Source organism: Xenopus tropicalis, chromosome 2, assembly GCF_000004195.4.
Source record: "Xenopus tropicalis strain Nigerian chromosome 2, UCB_Xtro_10.0, whole genome shotgun sequence".
Classification (NCBI taxonomy): Eukaryota; Metazoa; Chordata; class Amphibia; order Anura; family Pipidae; genus Xenopus; species Xenopus tropicalis.
Genome location: NC_030678.2, coordinates 153,355,803 through 153,376,085, shown reverse-complemented (window position 1 = coordinate 153,376,085; position 20,283 = coordinate 153,355,803). Strand labels below are relative to the sequence as shown.

The 20,283-nt window shown below is 40.2% G+C and overlaps 1 protein-coding gene across 2 annotated transcripts in view; it reads left to right on the top strand.

Annotated features, from left to right (window-relative positions):
• Positions 1–20,283, top strand: part of fry (FRY microtubule binding protein) — a 214,357-nt gene that overhangs the window by 39,547 nt on the left and 154,527 nt on the right. Inside the window, exon 3 of one of the 2 annotated variants that reach the window (XM_031897245.1) lies at positions 5,043–5,138. Coding sequence is in view for 1 of the 2 variants with exons in the window: in XM_031897241.1 (XP_031753101.1) it covers positions 10,039–10,243 (205 nt within the window). In the remaining variant the exon portion in view is untranslated. Of the gene's footprint in view, positions 1–5,042; positions 5,139–9,702; positions 10,244–20,283 lie in introns of those variants that run through there. The other variant, XM_031897241.1, reaches the window with a different exon arrangement.

Here is a 20,283-nt window from a genome sequence, read left to right as displayed (position 1 = left end):
ATGAAAGAATCTGAAATTTGCTTTTGTTAAAATATTTTAATAGCCTGTGAGAATTTTTAAAATGTGTGGGAGGTACCTAGGGGTCTGTTACTGTAATGTCTCAGGAGATATTAGAAACAACTAAAAATACATAGAAAGCTATCTGTTATTAGAACTGATGTGTAAATCACAAAATCTGTGTTACAAGCTACCCATAATGTATCTGCTGTATGTGTGTGGAATTGCATTACCTTACATTACATTTTGTAGTCACAACTGCCTAGTTATCTGCTGGATGTTGGATGAAATCATATCAAAATATATATTTTTTCTTACATGAAAAGGCACTATTTAACGATCAAAAATAAACAATAAAGATTCTGTTCCATGATAGGATGTGAAACACTAGTTCACAGAAAACATTTAGCTTCTGTAATATCACTGTCCCTCACTCGTCGGATTCTTTCCTCTGTGTATTTGTGACCATTGCCAAATAGGGGAATTTCCTGTAGCCATTTGCTGTGGGAAAGTCACCCAGAATGTAGGCAATACTCCCCTATGGGGCCAGGCACACAAGTTTCAGATGGAACAGTTTCTCAGGACCCCAGAAGCCTGTAGCCTCTAGTGAAAAAAATTGAGATTGGACCCCTGGCTGAATACTAGCTACTGCACCACTTTAAAAGGGTGCAAGATATCATTAATGGCTACAGTATAGATTCATCACATTAAAGGAACAGTTTAGTGTAAAAATGAAACTGGGTAAAATGAACAGACTGCGCAAAATGTTTTCAATATAGTTAGTTAAGCAAAAATGTAATCTGTAAAGGCTGGAATGGGCGGATGCCTAACATAATAGCCAGAATATTACTTCCTGCTTTCAGGTCTCTAACATCTTAAACATTAAATAAACCCAATAGAATTGTTTCCTTCCAATAAGGATTATTAAGGATATTATTTATCTTAGTTGGGATCAAGTACAAGGTACTGTTTTATTATTACAGGGAAAAGGAAATTAATTTGTAAAAAAAAATGTAAAATTAAAATTTTGTCAAAAATACTTGATCGAGTTTAATTGTGCTTTTTTTCACAATTAATTTTTAAAAAACTGTGTACTGCAGAAGTACCTTATTGTATCAATTTAATGCAAGGTGCTTTCCTTCCAGACCTGTAACCAACAGGGCCATTATACCTTCAGTTATTTTCCATATGGATTTGCCTAATGGAAATAATAAGGGCTGAATGTGTATTTTTTCCCCAAAGGGTATGTGGTGACACGAGGCCAGCTTGCAGTTGTAGCCTTGCCTTAGCAAGCATTATCTCACTGGCATGCTCACCACAAGATCCTTACCTCCTCCCTCAGGGCTTCTCTTGTCTTTATTATCAGCTCCATTACAAGATGCTAGAAAAGCCAAAGGCTGTGGTATGATATTATACATGGCACCATGGGACATTATTAGTCAAACAGGGCAGTAAATGGCACTCTTTCTCTACTATGGGAAATAGTATCATCAGTTTGTCAGTCTTCTGGAGGTCTAAAGGCACATGGTACAGGTATGGGATCTGTAATCCTGAAACCTGTTATCCAGAAAGGCCTAAATTATGGTAAGGCCATCTCCTATAAACTCAATTTTAAGGAAATAATTCTAATATTTTAAAATGAATTCCTTTTTCTCTTTAATAATAAAACAGAACCTTGTACTTGATTCCAACTAAGCTACAATGTATCCTTATTGGAGGCAAAACAATCCTATTGGGTTTTCTTCATGTTTAAATAATTTTTTTAGTAGACTTAAAAGTATGGTGATCCAAATTACTGAAAAGCTCTTATCTAGAAACCCCAGAACCTGAGCATTCTGGACAACTAGTCCCATACTTGTATGATTACCTCTTAACAACCTATAAGGGTCGTGTTAGATGGGGAGATTAGTCGCCTGTGACAAATCTCCCTTGTTGCGGGCAACTAATCTCCTTGATATGCCATCCCACTAGCTTGAATGTAAATCACCGGTGGGATAGTATATGCGGCGACGCAATTTCCCGAAATTGCAGAAGTTTCCTCTCAAGGCGCCGTCCACGATTTACATTCAAGCCGGTGGGGTGACATATCGGGGAGACTACTCGCCCGCAACAAGGGAGATTTGTCGCAGGCGACTAATCTCTCCGTCTACCACAGCCCTAAATGGTGGGCTTCCACTTTATTTACAAGGCACTGTACTGCATTATTTAGATAAGGAAAGAGATAGGGTTGCCCCCTGGCCAGTATTTCATTGGCATAGCCAATAAATCAGCAGTTGGGGCCAGGGCCAGTATTACATATTTACCAGCAATGGACATGCCGGTAAATATTTAATTAACCCAATTTTAAATCCCTCCAATCCCCCTTAAATTTAGGGTTACCTACTTTCTAAAAAAATCTTACCAGCCAGTGTGGGGAGGGCAGAAAAGGGGGTGGGCCATGACATAAGGTGGCAGGACAATGACAAGTAGATGAAAGGATGGCTGGTTGTGGAGCAGATCAGGAAAGAAAAAAGATAAGATTGGGGCATACAGCGCCAGTTTCAAATCCGGGCACCCCAAGGCCACCCCCCATTTGCGCCCCTTGCATGCGCGAACAAACCTCTTCCCGCCCTCCCCCCACAAACGTGCATGCGCGGGCATTTAGACTGCCATACGGAGCAATGGGGAGAAGTCCTCATTGTTCCGTATGGGAGCAAAATGTCAAAATTCCGTTGCGGTGGGGCAGCATGTTGCCTCTAAATTTGTGCCGCCTAGGCCCGGGCCTTTGTGGACTCGCCACAGATCCGGGCCTGGGGGCATATCAGGGGTGTAAGAGGGGCTAAACTTATGGGTATTATACATTTACTGCCAACTACATTGCTGGTAAATTTGCAATACTGGTTTTGGCCTTGGCAGGTGTTATAGTGGCTAGGGCAGTAAAATAACTCTCCTTCTACTATGTACAGCTGCTCCCCAGATCTGCCCATTCACTGCCAGTGACATTACCAACCCACCTCCCTAATGTCATTGACCTATCTTCCTCCCCAAAGGTTGGTAAGGTGCCACAAAAAGGTAGTAGCCCTAGGAAGAGACAAAAAGGCCATGTTGTAGCTTCAGACTCGATATTAGTATATTGTGGGGATGAAATAAAATTACGATCCCCCTATAATGTGCTATGAAATCACTCTGAGAAGTTGCAGAACAAGCAAAATATCTAGCAGAATATGTAGCAGTGCATGAAGCACTCCCTTTATTGCCCTCTATAATGTCACTAAAGTCATGGTGCCATTTTGGCTGCATTCTTACCTGTCTGTAATGCACCAGAGTCTGCATTTCTTCATGACACATTTATGTTACTTACTCTTGTTTTGGACACGCAGACTTGCCAAAACTATTTAAATGTGGGTGTCAGTGAAGTGGATATTGCTTATTGTGAAAACTTTCTGCTCCAAATACATAATCCTTTTTGTCAACAAGCGAGGTCTCCTGCATTCTCTTCTCAAAATGGGTTGGGCTGGATGCTAGTAATGAATTAGTTGTCGGTTCGCCCCAGGGACCTTTATGTAAAAAATGATTTGTATTTTTTTGTTTACTTTACTCTGGATTTTTCCTTCTTAAGATGGTTCTAAGCAGGTCCAGACTGGAATTCAAAACAGGCCCTGGCATTTCAAGTACACTGAGGCCTAAACTGCCCCCACCAGCCCAGTAAATAGTGACTGACTATGGCATCTTACAGCAGCCCCTCTGGCATTTGCCAGAACTCACAGATTGCCAGTCCAGACCTGGTTCCAAGGGCTCTACATAGACCATACATTATCAAATTATTACAAGAATCTTTCCAGTCTGCTTCTCCAATCGTTACACCTTTAAAGGGGTAGTTTACCTTTAAGATCATTTTTAGTATGTTATAGAATGGCCACTTCTAACAACTTATCAATTTATCTTCATGGTTTATTTTTTTATAGTTGTATAATTATTTGCTTTCCTCTTCTGACTTTTAAATGGGGGTTACTGGCCCTGGCAGCCAAAAACTATTTCTCTGTGAGGCCACAGTTCTAATGTTACTTTCTATTAATTATTTTCTATTCAGGTCCTCTCCTATTCATATACCAGTGTCTCATTTAAACTATTCCCTAGTTGCCATGGTAATTTGAACCCTAGCAACCAGTTAACTGCTGGTAATTCCAAACTGGAGAGGTTCTGAACAAGAAGTTAAATAATAAAAAAACACAAACAATAAAAAATATTGTTAGAATATTGCTCTCTACATAATACTTAATGTTAACTCTAAGGTAAACAACCCCTTTAAAGGAGAAGGAAAGCCCAAGTCAGCTACCCTGGGCAGGTGCGGTTTTCTCCGAACAAGGTAAGCGATTAATGTCACTTGGGGGTGCCTAACATTTTGGCAGCCCAAGTGACTTAGACTTTCCTTCTCCTTTAAAGGGGTAGTTTAACTTAAAATTAACTTTTAGTATGATATAGACATTGATATTCTAAGACAGACAGTTTTCAATTACTTATTTACTTAATTTTACTCAATTTATTTTATATATTTTATTTAGGTATTTAGCTTCAGCAGCTCTGCACAGTATGGTATTTTAATAGCTACATGATTGCTAGGGACATACTTACCCTAGCAACCAGGCAAAGGCTTAAACGAGAAACAGGAATATGATAGGGTCTGCTTAGAAAGCAATAGCATTTGGCTGCCAACAGTGACCCCCATTTTAAAGCTATAAGAGGCAGAAGAGTTAGGCCGATTATTCAGAAACTAGGAAAAAAAAATAATAAAAACCAAATCCAAATTTGCTAGGAATAGGGTATACTATATCATAATAAAGGTGAACTTGAATGTGAACTAACACTTTTAGAGAAACATACATCTTTGTCAAGTATTAGGCAAATAAATAGGGTTGTATTAAAAAAAAAAACCCATAAAATATTGTATGTTTGTGTGCACCTTGTGGAGCATCAAGCTCCATTTATTGGGCTGACTGTAAACACAGGTATATATTTTTTTTTACTAGAACACTTGTACCCATTTTAATTCCTGTTATGTTTTTTAGATGGAAGACTGAAGAATTCACATTTAAGAAATAAAGAAATACACCAAGACTTAATATCCAATCAGAGATGCTGATTTGAGAACCTCTGTATAAAAGGTTAGTAAATTATTTGGGATGTTACTGGTCCCAACTCCAGGGTCCCACCATGAAAACTTTAGTCAACAAGTACACATTCATTCTTATAGATCAGGGATTGGCAACCAACAGATATCTTTGCACTAAAACTCCCAGCACCCCCATACAGAATTTGGGGGCTTTATGTTGAATTCCATGTCGGAGATCTACATTGACTTCTTGATGACTGTAACAGACAGCAACCTGGTACCTTTCTTAGAGGCATGCATGTGAATCATGCTAATAGGCCCAGCCATGGCATAAATAGCACCCTAGAAATACTAAAAGTAGTGTATAAAGTCTATGTATAATATATATCTTTTTTTTCAGTGTATAGAGGCATATTTACTACTTTTCGAAAAGGCAAAATTGCATATTTTTCCAGATAATAATATTTAAAAGATCAAGTTTACTGTAATTGTGGGCTACAGGTCTGGCACCCTCATTTTGTCTAAAACTGCCCCTGCGGGTTTAAAGGGTTGTTCACCTTTGAGTTAACTTTTAGTATGATGTAGAGAGTGATATTTTGCAATTAGAGAGTGATTTAGCAATTACAGTATTTTGCAATTAGAGAGTGATAATTTGCAATCTGTCCTCATTTATTATCTGTGTTTTTCAAATTGTTTTACTTTTTATTTAGCAACTCTCCAGTTTGGAATTTCAGTAGCTATCTGGTTGCTAGGGTCCAAATTACCTTAGCAACCAGTCAGTCATATGAATGTAAGACTGATATATGAAAAGGAGAGAGCCCGAATAGAAAAATAATAGAATTGTAGCCTCACAGAGCAGTAGTTTTTGGCTGCTGGGGACAGTGGTCTTTATTTGACAGCTAGAAAGAATCAAAAGAAAGCAAATAATTAATAAACTATAAAAAATGAAGACCAACAGAAAAGTTGCTTAGAATTTGCCATTCTATAACATACAAAAAGTTAACTTAAAGGTTAACCACCCCTTTAATAGATATACTTAGCAAACACAGCACTGGCTATAGAAATGAAATACAGTAGATAGAAATGTTGGCATTGTGTAGCCTTCAATTAAAGTCGATAAACACCAAGCAACTGCATGTATTCATTTCACATGGTCCTACTGGCTGTCGTTATTATGGCCTGGGTTTTGAGAAACTGCGGCTAGTAGGTGGCATGACAGTCGGTAATGATAACTTGCCTTTGGCTGGCAGCACCTAAACCTATCATTAAAACAAGTTCTCCAGCACAGACTGGTCTGCTAAGCACTTTCCTGGTTTGGTGATCCAGCCCGAGATATGCTAATCTTCCTGCACAAGTTTAATGCTTGCCTGGTGGAATTGATTGCTACTGCCGGTACTGTAGAAAAAGAAAATTCTCCACAATCTACAAAACATCCTGATGACACGTTGCTTCTTGATGGGAACAAAGTATTTATATAACTATATACAGGATCTACCCCTCACTGGAAGATATGAGGAAATAAGAAGTCATTGAGGAGTTCGCCTTCTGGTTAGGAAAACTATAGACCCAGACAATGTAGGTCTCTATAAAAATATATTGCATAAAACAGGTCACTCCCTGGGATCATACAATTCACAGTGCACACAAACAAACCAAAGGCACACATACATATCAGGTCAAGTCAGCCAATGAATGGACAGAGTTCTGCCTTTTACTCCCACACTACTTCCTGTTACAGTCAGAGCTGCATTATTTCCTGTCAGGTGATCTTTGAGGGAGCACACAGCCCATCACAAAATGGTGGCTCAATGGAAAAGGGCAATATCTTTATTTTATTTTTATTTACTGAACATTTCTTTCATCGGCCACTTAATATGATATAAACTATCTGTTGGTTAGGTATTCATTCTATGGTTAGGGTTCCTTTAATTGTCTCCGGTGTCTATGTTGGGCCATTAGGATGTCATGGAACAAACATAATAGGGGAGATAAACATTCTTCTTTTCTTGCACATTGGGATCCATTGGACTTTAAAGTGCCTGAGCTCCTCGACAAGGCTTTATCATTAACCCTTTGGTGCCAGCGTGTCTTTATCAAGCTGTGCCATGTGTTGCCAGTAAACACACTACTCAGCATAGGTGAAAGAGAAATCTGGAACTGTTCAATCTATGGTTATTGGCACCTTTTGTGCTGCTTATGTAGATTGCATAGCAGGTATCAATAAACTGGTTACTACAATACTGTTAACCAGGGCAGTAACCTCAGGACACTCTACAGAAATAAATTTTTTTGCAAAGGACAGTGCTGGCGCCCCAAGGCCGCCCCCAAACCTCTCTCCAACCCCCCCCCCCTCCGTGCCGCCGCGAGTGCGCATGCGCAGGCTTTTAAACTCCCATACAGAGCAGGGGGGAGAAGTCCCCACTCCGCCCCGAAATTTGTGCCGCCCTAGGCCCGTGCCTTTGTGGCCTCCCCACAAATCCGGGCCTGGTGCTGCCTGACGAAACGTTGCTGTCTTGAATAAACACGCAGGGGCTGAGCCCCGCTTGCATCGCACTCGTTATGCCGGCTCTTATTAGAGCTGTCAACCTGACAGCTACGCTGGCATGGGGAACTGCGAAACTGTTCCCCATACCCAGAAGTGATGTTACACACACTTACGGAAGTGTCATCACACACATGTGCAAAATCACTGCAGGACAAAATCGAGAGAATCCTGCTGGGGAACGGGAGAACGGTGACAGCTCTGCGATGACCAATGTATTGTGTGCATCAAGGTTCAGCTGCGATATTGTTTGCAGGTTATCCACACATTGTGCCCTGCTTAACTGTAATGATAGTAATGATAGTTGTGTTTATTCCTGGGGGGCAATATGAAGTGTTGAGGAAGCTGATGCTCAGAGGTTATCTGCTGTATCCTTGACACTGAAGTGTGGGTCATTAGTCACTGTCAGTGAGCTCTGTTCCAAGTCCTGATTAACAGCTCTGCTACCAGAAAGCATGCACAAGTGCCCTAAGCAAATGCCTTTTCCATTGTCTCCAGCTCCATCTGAAGGTGGCCGTACACAGGCAAATTAAAGCTGCTGATTTGGCCCCTTCAGAGTGATTCTGCCGACCTATGGGTTACTGGCCTGAAATCAGGCAGATGTTGATTGGGCCGGTTAAATTTTCCTATTATCTGATTATTGGCCCAAGGGCCAAATGATCAGATCAGCCTGATATTACCACGTCTTCACATGTATGGCCAGCTTATAGTAGTGGTTCCCAAACTGTGGGGCTGGCCACCTATTGGGACTGGCGTAAAAGCCAATTACACTGGCGTTTCATACAATTTTCAGTCCTGCTGATGATTGTACAATGCGATCGTCATTTAGCTGATCAGCTATGTTAGAAAATTCTGGTCGGATAATGATAACATATGTGACTGTAATTTCAATCTCAATGTTAGTTTTAGATTGTTGCATTCAAATGTACGATCGATATCCGAAGTTCATCGGAAGAAGACTAAAATCTGAATATGTATGGCTACCTTTAAGGTGAAATTTAGAGATAATGCCTATTTGTGCTTGTTAAATATTCCCTGAAGCCCAGCCTGAGGGTGGTTTAGCACCAATACTGATCTACATATTCTTTGTGCTATGGCTGGTTGGCTTATAAGGCTGTGTTTCGTGCATCTGTAACCTTGTTGGGAGATAAATGAGGACATGAGAAAATTGTGGACCATGGGATGGGCAAATTGGGATTAAAACGTTTCAGTATCACTGCTGTAATGTTTGTTCATTGCCAAGTAAAAAGTTAAATATGTTATGTTATGAAAAACACAGAGAGGGCAATGGCTATGTGTTAGTGTATAGGATTTTGTTGTTCATTGTCCTGTCAAAGTTTGCACTTCTGATGCAAATTGTCTTTTGCTCCAAATCTAACCATAAATTCCCTTCAGACAGAGTCCTTTCCCCCAACCCCTCCCCCCCCCCCCCCCCCACAGTTTGGGAATCACTGTAATGAACTTTTCATACAATTTTTGCACATTTTAAAGCTTTCCTAGTTTTCTGTGGGAAAGAAATAAACAATCTAGCACTATGCTTCACATAAGCCTCCCTGGATACCTAATATGTTATCAGAATTACGGCAACAAAAATAAATAAATAGGAGCTGCACCTCCTATTTATTCCCCTGTGCTCTGTCTGAATGGGGATTGAACATTTCAAATTAAGCTTAAATGACTGCTGTGTGCTTTGGAATACTTTCACCCTTAAGGACTTTATTTGCAATGGACTACATTGTTACATGAGCTGGATTATATGCACACCTATCATTTTTATTCAGATTCTGGACTTGCGTATAGCACATCCAGAAATATACCAATAAATAAGCTAAGCTGTCTTTCACTTGATATTGGTGCTTAGTTTCAGTTTCTTTATTTCCTATTAGCCAAGCCACACTGACTCCAAACTGTAGTCTAGGCTAGAAATACCAATCTGCAACAAGCTGCCAGTGTGCCATAGTCATAAGGCAGGAATCCCCAACCTTCAGAATTCAGAGGGATGGTGGGATGCCGGGAGCGTGCATATCCATATCATAGGAACAATCATACCTGTATTTGTTTTTCATTCTGACCTTGAAAGAAACAGAGCTGCTGAATTCATTGGCACTGACAGTTTAAAAACAAGAGGCCAAGTTGATCCCAACACACAGAAGTGAGTATATGTGCCAGGCTGTGTGACTTCACCTAATTGTTTTTGTCTGCCTCCCATGAGCCCATTACCTGCTCCAAGGAGGAGCTGATCAGTAACCCTACACCTGTCAGAGCCCACGCCTATTTTCTTGCTAAACTTCCCAAACAAGGGCACAGATCAGCATGAAAACAAAGCCGAAGAGACACGCTGGAGCAAATCATTGCCCTTAAAGTTTGCCTCCTGTCCCGGATGTGCCCCCTCACACAGTCAGTGTGAGCCATGGCCCTGGATGACAGCAGTTTGTGTGCCAGGACCAAGAATAAACTCTGCTCCAATCACAATGAGTGCAAAGCGATCAGACGCTGTAGCCTGCCACCGGAGTTACTATCGGCAACTGCTGATAATGGAAAGATTAGGGGAAATGGCACACACTTGGAATCGCTGTATGGGAGGCGACCCCGAAAGAGACCTTCAATTATTCCAGGTAATGTGCTATAGGTGCTGCCTGGAAGCCTCTTAGTTTGACAGATTGTTGCCACATCTTTCTTTGTGTTGTCCTTTTCCATGCAGACAAGTACACACTGATTTAAAGGAAGTTACATTGTCTCCAGGTTTAACCCTTGAGAGGGAAGGAATCACATTAAGTTTAGAGTTTTCAAAATAGGGAGATGCCTGTATTGTGATACAGGTGTAGAAAGAAAACAAAATACAGGTATGGGGTCCATTATCCAGAAACTTAATATCCAGTTCTAACTTATGGGAAGGCTATCTCAAATCAATATCAAAAATGTATTTCCGTTTTCCCTGTAATAATAAAACAGTGCCTTGTACTTGGTCACAGCTAAGATATAATTAATCCTTATTGGAGGCAGAACAATCCTGTTGGATCTAGGTAATGTTTAAATGATTTTTTAGTAGACTTAAGGTATGGAGATAATAATAGGAAGACCCCTTATCCAGAAAACCCCAGGTCCTTAGCATTCTGAATACCAGGTCCCATACCTGTACTCTTTAGTTATAGTTGCCAATTGGTTGCTGTAGGTAGGGGACTGGCAGGGGAGCTGAGCCGCTGTGACATCAGTGATGATGTACTATAAGGTCTGTGACCACAAGGATCAGGATGCAGTCAAGTTCTGCTGTATTCCATGTCCAAAACTGGCCCTAGGGACCGGTGACTAACAAGTGCCACAAACACTATAGGTATCTCTGACAAATATCTAACGTTGCTGTGTGCACTTGAGTAAAGTCACTTTTTTTCTACAACATTTCCGGAGTGCTGCTGTTTTTTCATTTTATCCTGACAAATATCTAATGTGACACCTGCCACTCTACCTGCATCCGTACAGCAAAAATGTCAACTAGCCCCATGTAATTAGCGTGATAATGATCTAGTCCTTTTTTGAAAGCTAACTTTCATTTCACACTAAATGGTAAAATTAAGTAAGGTGACATCTTTGATAAGGGAACACTACAGGGCACTTATAAAGTCTTCTTTCCTCTAGCCATGTCCTTAAAATGAGACACCTAATATATACTAAAAATAAGAATTAAATCGGAGTGCATTGCTGCATAGTGACAGGTGAAGCCTGCAGCATGAATCCAACACAATTGCTACTCCAGTTTCACTTTACTCAACTTTTGTGAATTTCCACCCTAGATCACACTCTGCCTTTATAGAGTCCAAATCCTCTTTGTCAGGTCTGTAACAATTTTTGTACCTGTGCTATCGTGTGTATAAATTTGGGGATTTCAACACCCACTTTTCCTGCTTTTGCCTCATATCTGTGGACTTCCCTTCCCACTGATTTCTTACATGGGAAATACTGTACAACTTAAGCTGGCCATACACATTACAATCTTTCCTGCGATTGGTCACAGGAAGGATTGTTCCTACCCTCCATTAAAGTTCAGGGCTTAATTGTCAGTTATGGAGGTAGCAACAATAGAACATCTACTGCTATTTGATGATTCAGCCCTAAATGCAGCTTTTACTAGGGGCCCAATCAAAATCATTTGTCCCACCCATTAGACGTGACGACCAGTATCCAAGGCTTTTGCGATATTGGCCGTTTCGTCAATCCACCATACATGCACCAAATATCATACGAAACCTCATTTCATACAATAATATCAGTGCGTGTATAGCCGGATTTAGGGTAACATTAGTCTGTAGTAGTGCTAGCTAACAGAACCATTGCCCTTTTAATTGAAGGACTTGTTTCTGTTTCTGAACAAGTATATCTTAAATATGTAACTATTGACTAAAGTTATAATTTATGAACCTGTTCTGTAGTATATACACTTCCAAATGCACTTGGTTATGGTTAACCCACAATTAGGCCAGGCAGGTACAACTTGGAGGATATTTGCTTAATTATCTATTTTCTGGCTATTCTGGGAGAATATCCAGAGCAGGTAAGGAGTCACTGAGGACATGCTGGTGTGTGTGCCAATGCACAGGATCTCTGTCAATTTCTTTGGGAACAAAACATATGTTCATTTTGTCACTCAGACTCATTGATTGCAACAGATTCTGTTGTCCTCATTGCATAGCCACCTGTGTTTATGAGCAAATATTTATAATGCCTGCCCTTTTGCACAGTTAGTGTTCCTGTGAAAAATCAGGCATGCTTATAGACAATGCATCTGTAAGGCTTGTATTAATTGCATATAATTGGAATGTAATTAGCCAACTGCCAACTCTATAAAAGAGTCAGTTTGCTTTGTGCATATAAGAACTGTTGTCCTCTATCTGTAACTGTGGTGGCTTCTTTATTCCTGACTTTTTACTTGGGTTTTGAAGGGAATATAAGTAGAAAAAGGGTAGTCTGCACAACACTCCATACTTCTTCTCAGCAGTGCATATTCCTGACTGGCCACTTGTCGTATGCCACGAGCTTGATATAGGGCCTAAGGCCTAATTGGCACCCAATTGGCAAATGCAAATTAGTCAAATTATTCAGCCAAATATTTTTAAAATAGTGGATTCGCTGCGTCCCTAGGTACAAGTGGCTTCTTTCCCTACAGAAAAAAATGAAATCTATTTCTTTTCAACTACAAGTAGCAACTACTCATCTTCCAAAAACGGACTGGGAAAAAAAATGTTTTCCAATTACAGTATTCCTTTAACTTTAACCTTACATAGCCTTTATGGCAAGAGGTTGCGGGTTGAAATTTACACTTAAACACTTGGGGTCAAAAAAAAATTCACCCACATTCTATTCATTTCTATGGGATTTCTAGAAGCGCATTTATCAAAGGGTGAAAGTTAGAGTTCAGCATTTAATTAATACGCTTCTACGGATGAATAGAAAGTGAGCAAATTTTTCTGTGGCAAGCTCTAATCTTACATTTTGATAAATCTGCCCCTTGGTGTTTGTCCCTTTGCTCGGTGGAATGCAGCCTTGGTTAATATAAATCAAGTACTAGTTGTAGATTCCATCATTACACATGTGCATACACCATGACGTGATATAAAGCTGTCACCAGTTAATCCAAAGGCCACTAAATATGAAGCAAAACCCCTTTGCAAACAGGATTCTCTTCTCCTGCATGGGAGGGCACAGGGTGTAGGCGAGAGTGTTTGTTTGCGAGGCAGTAAAATGTATAACTGCCTTTCATTGTCTGCAAATAACACTGTGAACAAGGCTAACATATGTCAAGCGAGTCAAGCCCTTGCTTTGTATGCATTCTTTTTTACCTACTGTAGTTTACAGAGTGAGTGAAGGCAATGAAAATTCGTTCAGGGATGCAGTGCAGAACTTAATGTGCAGTTGGTCATTTTTAATCACCTTGCATGAAATGCAGTAAGGTACTTGTTCTTTGGCTCTGTTGTGAATAGCATATTCTAGCAAATGGGAAATTGTGGTCATCAAGAAAGTGCATTGTGTCATAATCCCTTTACTGATCAATAAAACACACTGGGGCTATTTTATCAAAGTCTGAATTTCGGATCTTAAAAAGTATGATTGCAAAAAAATTGTATTAAATACGATAATTTCTGATGTGAGTTAATTGCATGAAAATCTTGGTCGTACAAAAATATTATGGTATGATCTGAAAGTTCTGAAATTTTCGTATCCGAACGGTGCGAAAAACTTTCTGACTTTGAACCTTCAGTGCATGATTTTGGAAGCCTCCCATAGGACTCAATGGCACTCTGCAGCTCCAACCCGGCCCAAGGAAAGTCTCCCATAGGGCTCAATGGCACTCTGCAGCTCCAACCTGGCCAAAGGAAAGTCACGATACCGAAGCTTGAATGAATTCCGAAACTTTCATACAACGATTTTGTTGTACAAATTGATGCAAAAGCACGAAAAAAGTCATGGAAATTAACGAAAATATCATAGAAAATACGCACAGTTCTAAACCGTAGAAAAAATATGAATTTTTGGCATTCGGACTGAATCGTACATTGATGAATGTGCCACAGTATGTATACTTTAATGAATAGGCCCCCATGTGTCATTGTCCTAGTTTCCAGAAAAAATTTGACTTTTCAGGTGCTCAGCAACAAGACAAACAGACCTAAAATAGCCTAAACCTTATAGATATTTGCAACAGAAATCCTTATTTATCTTCATTTTATATTTACTGGGTCCGATCTACTATATTGTATCTTTTGCTTTGACCAACTGTAATATCCTTCATGGACTTCTCTAATACAGTGTTTTAGTGGCTAAAATATCAGTCAAAATTGCAAAGATTTAACTTTAAGAATAATAACTACACCAGTTGTTTTCTGTCTTTTTTGGTTGAAGCCCCAAAGAGAAAAAAATTGAAAAGAGAAAATAGGAGTTCTTCTCAAATGTCACCCTTTAGGCCACTACTTTAGGCCCGTCCCAGGGGAGACAGACTCAAAGTTTGGGAACCATGCTATTTCTCATCCAGCTTTCTCTGCCCCTTATGCCTGAAGTTTCCTTCTCATTTTTCCTCATGAACTTAATATCAGCAAATGTCCTTAACTGGTTTATATGAGCTTGGATGATCAGACAGTTGTACATATCATATTGTCTTGTGAAGATTTCCCACTTCTATATTTCTGTATGGACTTCTGTATGAATATTTTCTCAACCTGAAAGAAGCTATGGCAACATTTGCTAATGTATTATGGCCAATTATAATATAATTCTAGTGATAGGCTTGTGATGCAGCTTGATGCTTCCTTAGATGGACTCTTACTGTATTTGTTTCAATAATACAAATTATTCAATTGTTCTGTAATAATGTATTCTATGCCCCCTTATGGTGCTCATACAGTGGCAGATATTATATGCTGATTTGGTTGACTGTGATCAAATAGTCTTTGGACCCAGAAGGTAACTTTAGCAGCCTTTAGGGCTTTTAGGTTTTTACTGAAAACTTTACAAGAAATGATTAACATAAGTCCGACATACTGGCCAAGAATTACAAACTTATATGATTCAACCAACACTATCCCCCCCCCCCCCAGTCCACTGCTCAACTGTCCTAATGAAGAACTGGACAACTGGGCAAATCAGTCTCTGAAGGGATAAGGAGCAGTACTATATACATCCAGAAGAATGTGTTGCTCCTGGTGCTCTGAAGGAGTGAAATCCAAGGTAGTGAGCTTGGCATGTCTGGAAAACTCCTAGTCCACGTAACCACAAAGTCTAATAATGAAGTTAAAGCTCCTAGAAAGCCTGGAAGAAACACAATTATGGGTAGGACAGAAGGTTAGCCATGGACAGCTCCAGCCCATACACAGTATACACAGTTGAAGGGATATCATTGGTTCACCATGGAAGGGAATCATTTGCACAAGATTTAAATTCCCTTAATCATCCCAATTTGCCATCCAGATGAGCAGAGCTGTAAATGTATGGCTAACTTTGTTTTATGTACAGCTCATTTGTGTGTTTAATGGAAAATAAATGGAATAAAAACTCTTAATAACACTTAGTACTTTTGGTCTTTCTATCCTCCTGCTTAGAAGAGCTTCTAATATACGTTTTGTAGCCTGTAACACAAAGACATTATGTGACTTGCCATAGGGTCTAAGGAGCTGAGACCATCATTTACATCAATTACTTTTTAGAAAATAACACATAATTATTTTCTTCAGGGTATTGACTTTCTTTTGTATGTGTCACTTAATGCAAAACAAATATATCTTAACATTAAAATACAATATCCTCCATTGGGCCACGTCTGCTTGTTTCGCTGGAATTGAAACATTTACTCTGTATTACACATAATTATATGTAACTAGAGAAAAGCCTCTAGGTTTGAGGTTAAAAGGAAAATATACATACTGGGTGTATGATGGGTGCCTATTAGTTTTGCCATTCTAATGACCGTGTACACTTTTATACTGTTCTGTATATTACTATTATTTAGTGGTTGCATTGCACTGAGCAAAGGCTTCCCTGAAAACCAAACCATCAGGTATTCTAGAGAAGTGTTGTCAGCTACAAGCATTCTCTATGGGAATGGGCATGTCTTTTTTAATTATCGAGGAGACTCAAGATGAGAAAAACACCATGTCTGCTGACATTATTCCTATTCAGCTTTATGGGATGGGGTGGGGATCACATGGGAACATTGCCAACTGGCAGAAGCATCTGCCATAGACAGGATGTTTGGCATTCAGATAAACAGAAAGGGTCTTCTTTCTAAGAGGACTAAAACATTCTAAAATATCTATTGGCATAGGCGGATTTTAATAAAGGCTTGGGGAGGCTAAGCCTCCCCAAACCTAAGTCCTTTGTAAATTTACCTGAACTTGTTTGCAATATAATGCTGTACAAGTTTCTAACTGAAAACGAACGTGAGGGATCAGACATCAGCGTATCACTAGCAGGGCTGTGTGGGGAAAGGAGGGTTGTGATGTGAAGGGGTGCAGGTATAATAATAATCCAGCCTTAATATATGCCACATTTCAGGCTAAGTACAATCTTCCTTACTTTCTGTTCATAGTCTGCTACTCTTCCCTGCCTTCCTTCCCAGTGTAACATTAGCCCACCCAGCAGAGGCTACATGGAGCTGAAATTACTGAGGGAAAGCAAGATGGAGAAGGTGCTGCTTTACCTTATTAGTAAGATAAGCACACATATATTCCTTTATATATCATTTATTTTTATAGTCTTGTACTATATCGGAACTGTAGGAGTGCTGGCAAAGTTTTACATAGCTGTAATAGATCTAATGTTCAGCTCATATAAATCAGAAGTACACCCAAGAGTTAAGTCTGAGGTGGGAACTGATTCTTTTGGGGCTATCTAGATTAATCTTTCTAGGAAATGATAGGGAGTGATAAAGGATTTGGGGTGCTAGAAATATGTACTCTGTTAAGGCTTATGGGAGAAATGTTGAGTTGGAATTGGTAATTGTGGGGGGTTTAAAGGAAAAAGAAAGGTAAAGTTACTTGGGGGTGCCAAAATGTTAGGCACCCCCAAGTGACTTTAACCGCCTACCTTTTACCCCGGGCTGGTGCCGCTGTCAGGAGAAAACAGCACCAGCCCGGGGTAGCTGCCGGCGCTTCCTCCTTCCGGCTTCGCTGCGCGCGCATGCGCAGTAGAGTGAAAAGCCGAACTTAAACATTTAAGTCGGCTTTTTCGCTCTACTGTGCATGCCCGGCCACCGGCAGTTTAGGAAGTGGAAGGCGGAAGGAGGAAGTGCTGCGCTCCAGGTGCCCCGGGCTGGTGCTATTTTCTCCTAACAGGGGCACCAGCCCGGGGTACAAGGTAAGCGGTTAAAGTCACTTGGGGGTGCTTAACATTTTGGCACCCCCAAGTGACTTTGCCTTTCCTTCCCCTTTAAGTCTTGGAACTGGAGATATTAAGCTGATAATGGCTGGCCTGGCTGGGAGTTGACAGAAAAATGCAAGAGACAATCTATAGAACTTAAAAATGAATTCTGGGAGTTGATTGTAAGGCAGCTGTTGGTTTAGAATTAATCTCATATTAAGTGTTCTTAGAGAGACAGTGTTATGGAACTGAACAGAGTTAAAAAAAAATTCAGCTGTAAAGGACCAATGCCACCATTATTTTCATCTATTAACCCCACCCTCTCTCCTATCCCCATATATCCCTCATGTAATGCCGGTCATAACAGGCTTTTCACCCATATGCCATTTCCCATGTGTCACTCACTGCCACACTCACTGCCCAGTACTATCCTTGAGTTCATGGGGGGACCCATATAAATAACTTGTATGGGGCCCCAAAGTTTCTGATGGCAGCCCTGATAAAAGTCTCTTATGTTCTGGCACTTCCCACTGATTGGCAGCTCTGTTCCTGTTTGCCCATCCTGCTTCTAAACTATCTACCAATATGTCTGTCAATATACACATTTATAAAGCAGAAAACATACATGATATAAGAGTGGCCAGGCAGCCTTCTATGGAAAGTCTCTCATATAACCCACATTGGGCTTTATTGGGTCCAGCTTGAATAGCCATACAAGCACCTGCTTTCAGGTCAAACACTTTTCAAATAGATGTTGTGTCAGTTTTTATGTTATGAATAGTGCAGCACAGTTTCCAGATTCAATCTCTCTACTTATTTAACAGTCCCTTACTCATACAGGTCTTGGTGCAAGCAGCCGGCTTTAACCCTGCATGTTTTGTTCACAAAGTTAGGACACACTAACCGTCATATCTAACAGACAACAGACCCAAAAGATCCTCCTACAAGTGGGAGGACTCAGATAGCCTAGTGGTTAGGGAATCTGCCTTCGGTGGGGTGACCCGCTGTGACTCGGGTTCGATTCCACCCTAGGTGCACCTTGTGACCTTGGACAAGTCACTTAACCCACATACTAATGTCCCGGCCAGTTGCACGGGCAGCTTGAGAGCCGTTTTGACTTTTTCAGTGGCTACATTTACCCTTCCCCACCAATCCTCTTTTTGCATTTTGATACCAGCTATGAAATGGCCTGCCTTAATTATGGCTGATTGTCCCTGTCACAGTTAGTGGGACTGAGTCTATGGCAGCTGAAAGCAACTGTCACAGGAAAAATCACTTTCTTTCCACTGGCAATAAGAAGTCAATTGATACACATTCCTGATACTTGTGATAATAACTATGAGAGCCCACTAGATATCAGACCAATGCCAATGGCGGTTTAAGACTGAAAGCAGTTGCAGATCAGCAATAGCTGGATATCCTGAAGGGGCGCTGCTGCCATAAGCCTGCAAGTTACTAGGGGCAGCAAAAAGCCACTCCTCGTAGCTTTAAGAGCTGAAATTCTGATTTTAAATCGGATTTTCAACTCTGTACTAGCAATGTGGCCCCCTCTTCACACCTCTGCGAGGGAGGCGGCATCTGTAAGGCTGCCTCAGGGCAGCATAGACCCCAGAAACGCCCCTGTCTGAAGATGAATAGTTTTTTATTTATGATTAATCTTTCTAGGAAATGATAGGGAGTGATAAAGGATTTGGGGTGCTAGAAATATGAACTTTAGAATTAATCTCATATTAAGTGTTCTTGGAGAGACAGCGTTATGGAACCGAACAGAGTTAAAAAAAAAAAAAATTCAGCTGTAAAGGACCAATGCCACCAAAAAAATTAATGTTTTTTTTTCTGTTACCCTAACTGCTCCAAACTGCATTTTTACTTCATTATTTTAAAGTTGTCAACATATGTGTATGACAAAATTTTAAAAAAAAATTGTTCATGGCTCTTACAGACAATTGTTTTCCCTGCGTTTCCCTGTGCTGGATGTTTCATGTGTTTCAGCACAGGAAGAAATGCAGGCCTATATACCCTATTAGGCTGTACTCTGTGTGGCACAGGTAAGCTCCTAAGACAGCAAGTTGCATTCCACCTGCATTCCACGCTTGCCTGTGCCACAGTAACTACAGTCATATAGGAAATACAGGCCTGCATTTCTTTTTGTGTTTGTATGCAAAGCCATCAGTTTAGGTTCAGGGTTCAGGTTTAAGTCTTAATACATCCGAGCCTATGTTTTGCAGAGGTGAACTGCCTGCTATTGTCTTGAATCTGCACATTCTGTGACTGTCTGCAAATTGGTTCTAGTAAAACCTAACCTAAAGATACTGACACAACTGAGTGGATGACTTTGTTTTCTGTTTCTTTTGACAAAACTTCAAAATTTTCTTTTGACTTTTTGGGGCAAATTTTTCTGTCCAAAACACTTCTTAATATTTATGGCTGAAATGTACAGAAACGGTACCAGTCTGGTACAGACCATAAACTGTGGAATGGCACAAACAACAAGTCAAAATGTGTTGTTGGGACGTTAATGACTATTCAGCAATGACACCATGACATGAGTTCTTAAGAAGAACATGCAATTCAAATTCCTTCTTTTAAGTATTTTTGCTTAAAGGACTTAGTGAGTGACAATTGGCCTTTTATGGGTTTGTAAAAATGTGAGTCTCCAAACGTAAATTTAAAAAAATTATTTTATGTAGTTTTCTTCTCCTAATAGCACTAGTATCAATTCTATCTTTGATTACTAATAGATTTTTCATTGTAAAGTCTTAAGGTTCTGCCAGGCCCGAATTTGTGTCGAGGCCACAAAGGCACCGAAATATTT